Source organism: Notolepis coatsorum, assembly GCF_963971535.1.
Source record: "Notolepis coatsorum genome assembly, chromosome: 4".
In the NCBI taxonomy this organism is placed as follows: domain Eukaryota; kingdom Metazoa; phylum Chordata; class Actinopteri; order Aulopiformes; family Paralepididae; genus Notolepis; species Notolepis coatsorum.
This window is the reverse complement of record NC_140168.1, coordinates 147,227,817-147,237,650: the sequence shown is the minus strand read 5'-3', so window position 1 is coordinate 147,237,650 and position 9,834 is coordinate 147,227,817. Positions and strand designations below refer to the sequence as shown.

General features: G+C 41.7%; 1 protein-coding gene across 1 annotated transcript in view; it reads right to left on the bottom strand.

Annotated features, from left to right (window-relative positions):
• Positions 1–544: 544 nt before the first annotated feature.
• Positions 545–9,834, bottom strand: part of LOC311227211 (PX domain-containing protein 1-like) — a 49,596-nt gene continuing 40,306 nt past the window's right edge. The window contains exons 4-5 of the mRNA XM_084312777.1: positions 3,008–3,122; positions 545–1,991 (exon numbers count right to left, since the gene is read on the bottom strand). Of these exons, the coding sequence (XP_084168903.1) occupies positions 1,856–1,991; positions 3,008–3,122 (251 nt within the window). The 3' untranslated portion in view covers positions 545–1,855. The remainder of the gene's footprint in view (positions 1,992–3,007; positions 3,123–9,834) is intronic.

The following is a 9,834-nucleotide window of genomic DNA, read 5'->3' as shown; positions in this document are numbered from 1 at the left end:
TGATTATAAACTGATCATACTCTTTCTGTGGCCATAGAAACAGATAATAAACTATGTTCTATTTTTATACAATTTGACTCATTTGAATTTCTAACAGTTCACTGTCATGGCTGATTTAAAATATTCCACAACATTTCTTGTTGACAGAATCCGGCTATAGGGCGACAATAATGTGGTCAAGAGGCATGGTTTCTATCTTTGGTGTGGTTTATTTATTCACATGGCAGAGCAGCAGTTCTATAGTTCTCCTCTCACTGAGAGGCTGGGGGAAAGAGAAAGCATGGGAGGAGACATCTCTATTTATACTTGCCACCTGGTGGTGTTCCTGAGTGGCTCCACCTAGAGCGCCCTCTAGTGGAAACAGTTATATATATATATATATATATATATATATATATATATATATATATATATATATATATATATATATATATATATATATATATATATATATATATATATATATATATATATATATGCAGTTAGACAGTTACTAACAATCCTACACAGAACCTCTGAATTCAACATTACTTACTTGGTAAACACGAAGTAACTGGCAAAGCAAACAATCTGCATTTAATACATTTTATTACTTCATTAACAAGTTTAACAAAAGTAAGAATCATTTAATTTCTATACAAAACGGGCATTTTCTATTTTACATTGTTACAATGTGGCACCATAATGATAATAATAACTTAAGATGGAGTTAAAAACATGTTAAAAAGTTATATTAATGATATGTAATTAAAACGTGATATAAAAATCTATTGAAATGCAAATAAAGAAGTCCCAAAACACAAACAAAACATGTTGGAATTTATTTTCCTCTTGCTTTTCTGTTTGTATTTCCATGTTTTCCTGTTTAAATTGGTTAATTACTACCACAGTGTAGTATATTGTAGGCATCACTTAATGCAAAATAAATATACTGTCAGATCTGAGTGAAATAGTATTTGCAAATAATCAGTGGTGTTTGATTTAATCTGATGGGTGGGGTTTGCCACATAGGACACACCATTTGGCAATTAGTAATACTTTTCTGTGACTGACAATTTACCCTGATTTTTCTGATGTGATAAACCCTGCTCATCTGGCACTAACAAGGAAGTGAAAACATATAGCTGATCTGAGTTCTTTAAGTGCAACATCACATGGCTACTGTCAGCGGTGTAAAGTACTAGAGTAATTGTACTTAGTTACAATACTTAAGTACTATTTTTGGGGATTTGTACTTTACTCGAGTATTATTAGGTTTGTATACTTGTACTTTTACAATTACATTTCAGAGAAAAAAAAAAACTTACTACTAGTTTTTACTCCTTACATTTAAAATGCAGACCTACAAAGTACAAAGTACAAATCTTGCAGGTCCAACTATTTGAATTAGTATATTTGTTTCTCTGGCCGAACTAACGTTAACATTATTAATCCTGCGGCCACACGTTATTTAAAAACAGCCAATCAAATCCCCATCAATGGAAAATGAACCCGCCCATACCAATGCTGATTGGTCCTTGTGCAAGACTAGAAAGCTGGGATCTTTGATTAAACACCTGCTATCAGAAGAATAGACAGTCAGAGTGACAAGCTAGTGCTACAGAATATGGTCACAAACGATAGTACGAGTGATGAAGAGGACGAAACGGAACATTTCATTGCCCCGGAATAAAAAATAGTTTTTCCTTTTACATTTTAGTACATTTAAAAGTAGAAACTTTTTGACTTTTACTCAAGTGTGTTTCTAGCCAGATACTCTGACTTTTACTTGAGTACGATTTTGAAACGATACCCATACTTTCACTTAAGTATAATTTCTGGGTACTTTTTACACCCCTGATGGCTACTGTATCCTTCATTCAAGAATGTCTGTCTCATAGGAGACCAGCTGGTAGTACATCAAGTTGGAGAAGTCTGGGTGGTGGTCGCTGCATTCCGCCACCGAGGTCTTGAAATCCACCTCCGTTTCGAGATCAACTTGGTTAGATTCCCTGAAAAACCATTGAAAACATGAGAATACTGCGACGGTTAAGACAGCTGCAGGCAGGTGGACGGCTGGAGAGGTGATCTGTACAGGATGAAAACAAAACAAAACAAACGTGTGTTTTCTGTTTGAACCCTTTCACTACCACACAACATAAGGTTAACCCTTTCACTACCACACTACAGACAGTTAACTTTGGTAGTGTGAAAGGGTTAACACTTTGGTAGTGTGGCTGTGAAAGGGTTAACCCTTTGTCGTGTGGCAGTGAACGGGTTAACCTTCTGTATTGTCGCAGTGAAAAAAGGGTTAACCCTTTGGTAGTGTGGTAGTGAAAAGGTTAACATCATCTTGAACTTTTGTTTTGTTTTTATTTTAACTGCTAAAAAAAGATTCCATTGCTGACGCTCATGACCTTCTCCTTCTTCTAAGCAATTACCAGTCTGTCCCTTTAACAAATAGCAGGTTCTTTTATTTAAAAAAAAGTATTTAACCAGGCAGGTCAATTAAGAACAAATGACTATTTACAATGACGGCCTGGCGAGAGGACAAAAGAGCCTCTTGAATGGTAATAGAGAAAAGGGGGGACAAAAAAAAGAAAGACATTTATTAATAATTACACTGAATCAACTCGAGGCGGGACTTAATACAGAATTTGTCAACAGCAACATTTAGTTAGATTTTACAGCTTGCAGTACCCATAGGTTTCAATTAAGAACAATGCCAGCAAACAATTTTAACCCTTTCACTACCACACTACAGAAGGTTAACCTTTCACTACCACACTACAGACGGTGTGGTAGTGAAAGGTTAACCTTCTGTAGCGTGACAGGTAGTGAAAGGGTTATTGTCGCAGTGAAAGGGTTAACCATTTGGTAGTGTGGTAGTGAAAGGGTTAAGGGAAGTATAGAGACACGTGTAGAATCCCAGATTGTGATTAACCTGGTGATAAAGATGTAAATCTAAAATTCTAAATGTGGAAGTATCACTTTCAAAGTAGTTAATGAATCATGATCACCGACTCACTCCGATCTCTGAGAGTCAGCAGACAGCAGGCATCTGTCTCCATCTTCTGGTGGGTTCAAGTCATAAACAATGGTCTCAGTGTTTGCCAGACAAAACCCATTGGACCTCATGATATCTGCAAATGAAAAGACAGGAGAGCTGAAGGGTATAATAGGTTTTCAGGTTTTCAGTAGACATTAACACATTGGGGACGAAGCACGGATATATCCGGCTTTCGAATCCATGCGTTGTGGACAGAATCACGGAGATATCCGTGGGAAGTTGTTATTGCTTTTATTCCATTTTAATAACCTGTTCAAGGTCACCGAGTGGCACTGCAGATCTTCCCTACTCTATGAATTTGACAATGTGCAATACCGGCCAGATCCTCTTAGGGGCGTTATCTCGCTACTGCAATGTGCCCTGTGGGCGAACGGATCAGTCTCTTTGTTTTCTTTCAATGGAGATTTGAGTAGCACAATTCTGGATCTGCAGCCTGTAGCTTGGATTACGTTTCGAATAGCAGATTTCACCATGCAATAAGGGGATTTATCATCAGCCAATGGACATATCGATCTACCAGATGGCGATCGATAACGGGGAAATGCTCGGGGGGATCCCACCGGCTCATGGTAAGATCTTTTTCACGTAAATTACAGCCCGATCAGAGCTTGCTATGATACTCAACCAGCCGACCAGCGTATGTGGCTACTTAGACGAACACGGTTATTGGTAATCAATAATAATAAACGACGTCGTCGTCGTCGTCCCCGTCCCCCTTTCATGCATACATGCTTTGGGATCGTCCGGATCATATGCAGTTTGAGTTATTTCTGTAGCATCTGTAAAACGGAAATGCCATTGGATATAACGTTAGCAGCTATTAGTTCTATAACTAGCCTTCCAGAAAATATACTAGCCCAAATCCGCTATAAAGCTTATATTCACGGCGCTATAAAATGACAACCTATTGATGAATTTTTTTTCTTCTTTAAGCCATTTTGAAGGGACGGTTTATGCACTCAATTGACAATGAGAATGGACAGATAGCAATACTATAAAGTATAGATTTAGCTGTACAAAAAGCCACACGTTTGTTTACAAAAGCTGGCCCTCAACCATTATATTAGACGGGCCCCAGTGGCCGCAAAAGTGTTAAGGCTGAGATGATATTCCATTCGGCAGAATCGATAAATCGGGACAAAATTATCGATAAATATAGATATTTGTATTAGTATTTAAAAAAAAATATATATATATTTACTTATTATTATTATTTAAACAACAATAACAATAAGCCTGCCGCACCTTGTGTAGCTCACATAACTTACAGGAAGTGAGAAGGACCTGTTTTTTTTTATTTTTTATTTTATTTATCTTTTTCCCCCTCCTTTTTCCGATTTTTCTCCCATCCCACCCTTCCTGGTTGTTGCGCACTTTCCCCTACTGTTGGTCCGAGAGGCCGGAGACTGTCACATGCTTTCCTCCGACGCATGTGCAGCCTACCGGCAGCCAGCCTGGCCGCGCAGATTCTCACTGGGAGAGTGTAACGTGTGGGAGGCCGCACTACCTCTCTCCAGATCCTACCCTTGCTGAGCAGGCGCCCCGACCAAACTGTAGGGGTCGCTGTCCACAACGCCCAGGACCCACCCGCCAGCTTTCCCACCCTCTAATACTGCCAATTGTATTAGTGTGAACGGCCAGCCAAGCTGGTGACAACGCCGGGAGCTGGATTCGAACACGCGAATCCAGCATCTCCGGCGTTGGTGACGAACGCAATGAGAAGGACCTGGTTAGCGGGAGGGTGGTTCCAGGACGCGTGAACACTTGAGGCCAAATTCAATAACTCCAGAGAACTGCCTGCTCTCTGCACTGCCTGACAATATATTGTTTATAATTTCATTAAAAGAACACGCCAACATCATAGGAAATGTGTTTACTGTCTTCTCCAGCGTCAGACAAGAAGATAGACACCAATTTCCTCTCTGTGCGTTCAGTAGAAAGCTACAGTATCTGCAAGCTATCCTAGCTTAGCACAAATGAATGGAAGCAAATACAGACCACTAGCCTATCTTCAAGATGTCTACCATCATCCCTGTACCGAAGAAACCCTCCCCAACATGTCTCAATGACTACAGACCGGTGGCACTCACCTCTGTGGCCATGAAATGTTTCGAGAGGCTGGTCAAGGATCACATTTGTGCCTCCCTCCCCAGTGATATGGACCCTATGCAATTTGCATACAGGCCAAACAGGTCCACTGACGATGCGGTCTCCCAAGTACTGCACAGCACCCTCTCTCACCTGGACCGCCAGAAGGGGGGCTATGTGAGACTGTTGTTCATTGACTACAGCTCAGTGTTCAACACCATAGTCCCCACCAGATTGGTGGACAAGCTGATCGAGCTGGGTCTGAGCTCCCCTCTGAGCGCCTGGATACTGGACTTTCTGAGTGAAAGACCCCAGGCGGTCAGGGTGGGGGGTCAGACCTCCAACACCATCACCCTGAGAATCGGGTCCCCCCAGGGCTGTGTTCTGAGCCCCCTGCTGTACTCACTTTACACACACGACTGTGTGGCCAAGTTCAGCTCCAACTCCATAGTGAAGTTTGTGGTGGTGGGGCTGATCTCGGACAACGACGAGAAGGCCTACCGGGAGGAGGTTGAGGTACTGGAACGCTGGTGCCAGGACAACAGCCTGCTCCTGAACATTGGTAAAACCAAGGAGCTGATCGTGGATTTTAGGAGAAGACAGCAGGAGACACACACACCACTGAGGATAAACGGGGCTACCGTGGACAGGGTGAGCAGCTTCAAGTACCTGGGGGTCCACATCTCAGAGGACCTGACATGGACAACAAACATAGACTCAGTCGTAAAAAAGGCGAAGCAGCGCCTCTACCACCTGAGAGAGTTAAGGAAGTTCAGAGTATCTGGGAAGATACTCCAGTCCTTCTACTCCGGAGCTGTAGAGAGCATATTGACTGGAAACATCACTGCCTGGTATGGCAACAGCACGGCACAGGACAAGAAGGCCCTACAGAGAGTGGTGCGCTCAGCCGAGCCTACCACGGGTATTGCACTACCAACCCTGCAGGTCCTATACAACAAGAGGTGCAAATCCAGAGCCTGCAGGATAATGAAAGACCCTCATCACCCCAACAACAGCCTGTTCATGCTGCTGCGGTCAGGCAAACGCCTGCGAGCACCAGCTACTAGGACAGAGAGACTTCGGCTCAGCTTCTTCCCCCAGGCCATCAGAGCCTTGAACACTGAACTCTCCACACACAAGCACACATGAGCACACACACAACACACACACTGTACACGCTCACACACTAGCAGCCACTTTAACATGAGCACACACACACTCATGCTGCACATGCTCACACTATGGACACTTTACAGAAGGAAAGATCACTTAAAGAATAGTATAGCTTGAGATCGTAAATAGCTCTGTAAATAGCTCATGTACAGATACCGATATGCCTACTTTGTTTACTTGTTTATTGCACTATGTCGCTCTATTGGTTGGACTCTTATATTATTACTTGTATTATGCACATCGTTGCGGGCGAGACCCCCCGCATTTCACTGTATACCTGTATGCCGTGACAAATAAAACTCTTGTATCTTGTATCTTTGGAAGAGGTGTTTTTGGCCAACAGCTAGGCTAGCTGGTCCATATCCGCTTCCCTTCATTTGTGCCAACACATTTCCCATAATGTTTTCATGTTCCTTTAACTACAAGTTACTACAACTTATTGTGTCTATTGTTGATAATGTTTAAAAAATTTGTGTGAGAAGCTTGCTTCAGGTGCATATTGTTTTTAATCAATCAATCAACCAATCAATAAATTAATCAATACATGATTATGAATTAATTAATCAATCAATCAATCATTGTTTAGGGTAATCTCCCTGGAGATTTGAACCCAGCTGTTACAACTGAGGAAGAAGTCTTTATTTGTCTCTGCTTGACCCTTCCCGTCGTCCTTCCCCCCAAGGTCAGCCGGGAGCAGACATAGACTTCGTCCGGGGACCAATCCAAGTGCTCCTGTCCGTCTTCATCAGGGACGCGACAGTGTTAGCAATCTGTTCTGAATGTTTTTCCATTGGGTTTATCTCTTTTGGGGGGGGCCTTGCGAGCACGGGGAGAACATGCAAATCTCGCCTAGAGAGGCAAGACGCCTGGATGTGACAGTGTCTGCTGTGCAGCTGCTGGGTTCAGCTTCTGGTTTCAGGATAGTGGTTAAGATGTAGTTACTGTGATATTGGTTAAGATGTAGTTACTGTGTGTTACATCCAGTGTTGGGACTACTTTGTAACGCGTTACAGAAACGAAGTTACTTTTTGCCGCAACTAGTACTCTAACGCATTACTTTTGAAATTCAGTAACGCTACTTACGTTACTGAATGGTTTGTTAGTTCGTTACTGCGTTCTTTTTATGTAGATTCATAGCGAGCGTCCTTATTTCGCCTGCGTTTGTTTTGTTTACTGTAGACTGAAAGGCGCTATATAAAACGAAGTATTATTATTATTATTATTTCTTTCCGTAGCCTCATTCTGGTTTTCGCACTTCTGATTGGCCACTGACGTTCTGAAAGAAATAGACGCTCTCTACAGTAAACAACAAGAGGACGCTCGCTATGAATCTACATAATAAGAACGCAGTAATAATAACGAACTAACAAACCATTTAGCAACTACTTGGAGAGATAATTAATATACAACATGGAAACTAGATAAAGAACATGTTTGAAGGGCTGCTGGAGTCAACTGGACTAACGTTACATCTCGACCACCGCAGACTGGTGACGGTGAGTGCAATGTGTTCACTGAAACTCAAGATCAACGGATCTGCCAGGGAATCTCATAATACTAATCAAACAATATAAATATAGTCCTTTCATGCACAATTGATATCCTAACTATTCTAACGTTGCAATGCTTTGATTGATATCTTAAACAACGCTGCAAGATGGTTATGAATGAATTAATGAATGGATGAATGAATGAATGAATGAAAACTTTATTTAACAGATTGCAGAATGGGTACAATACAGTACGGCTCAATACATACAATTGTTAAGGGGATGCAGACCTGAGAAAGACGTTTGTCTTGTTTCCATCAGGGTCCCCCATTTTCAATTCATATAGACATTTATGACATACACAACATACATGACATTTATGGCATAGGGACATATAGGTATTTAGTACTGATACATTTGTGACATAAGCGGTATTCAAATATACAGTACTGTTACCCCTAGATCCTGACAGAGTATATACATATGATGGGGAGGGGACTGTACATTAGGAGGGGGTGGGTGGGTGGGAGAGAAATATACATACAGCGGGGAGGGAATATATAATGAAACGCTCTAGACCACATTGCTTAGCAGAGTTCGGTGATGTGAATGGAAACTGTCAAGTTGATCAACCGATTTTGAGTATATGGGGCATGGGACTTGAGCAATTTTTTTTTTTTTTTTTTTTTTAATAACTAAATAGTTACTTTTCACAGTAACTCATTACTTTTGGGTGTAAGTAACTAGTACAGTAACGAAGTTACTTTGAAATGAAGTAACTAGTAAAGTAACTGAGTTACTATTTTTCAGTAACTAGCACAACACTGGTTACATCCCAATGTATATATTCCCCAGTGTGTGTCTCCATGTGTGTGTGTTCTCCATTTTTGTTCCCTCCACCATTGGTCCCTGCCAGGCCTGCCCTTCCATTATAGCAGCACAGCACCGATTGGTGGATGGTTTTCCAGACTCCAACACTCAATCAACACCACCCAATCATGGATCACCACACACCTGTTAAAACATGGCTTCTCACTTCAGTCTCTCTCTCTCTCTGGCATGAGGCTAGGCCTATTGTTACTTTGTGACATTGACTTTGACATTTGCATTACGTTTATTGGCCTTTGTGCTTAGTGGAAATTGCCTTGTGTGTGTATGGCCACAGAGAGAGCATTGTTAGCTATAGTTTGTGTAGGAGCCAAATCCTATGATGATAAATTGTAACTTTATTGCCCCCTTAGAAATATATTTTATTATGGTATTCATGCTTTGTGTTTATTAATATTTGTCAATGAATTCCAAGATGGAGACTTACCTGGTCAACTCCCCTTTTTTTCCACGTTCCACCTAACCACTCCTATAACATGGCAGGTCATTTAGAGTTCATGCAGGCCCAGGTGGAGCGGTACCATATAGTTTTTGACCGCACTCAATTCGCATTTGATTGACAGTTTAAGTTCATGTACATAACCCTTTTTGTTTGTTTTATAGTGGTAGGCAGCTATTGGGGCTGTTGTGACTCGCTTCCCAATAAATCCTGTTTGTTTTGAAAGTACATTGGACCAGCGTCATCTTTTCTTTTTGGATTGCAATTCGGAGCGTGTCGGACTAACAACGCATTACCTGGAGCCTCAAGGCAACTGTGGTTCGTATGATTGCCTTTACATTGTCAAAAACGACCGCTGACAAAGCCGACGGACAACTTCTAAGCGCAACAAGGAAGGAGGTAAAGTAAAGAGTGGATGTTCGTTTTGGATCGAAGACGTTGCGTCTGAGTGGAGTGGAAGTGATGAACATAAACGGCGCGGCCGTCTTTATTGTTTGAAGGTGTCTTGTGCTGGTGAAGAGGAAAATATAATACGGACTCTGTCTCTGTGGTTGACAGCGATACGGACTCTGTCTCTGTGTGGCTGACAGCGGGTCGGTGTGTGCGTTTGAGAGTGGATGACGTCACGCACAGCATTTGCCAAGTGCGCTGTTTCCCACGCCCTAGCGGCTTCATTCATAAAACACTGTTCTGTTTTAAATGCATAC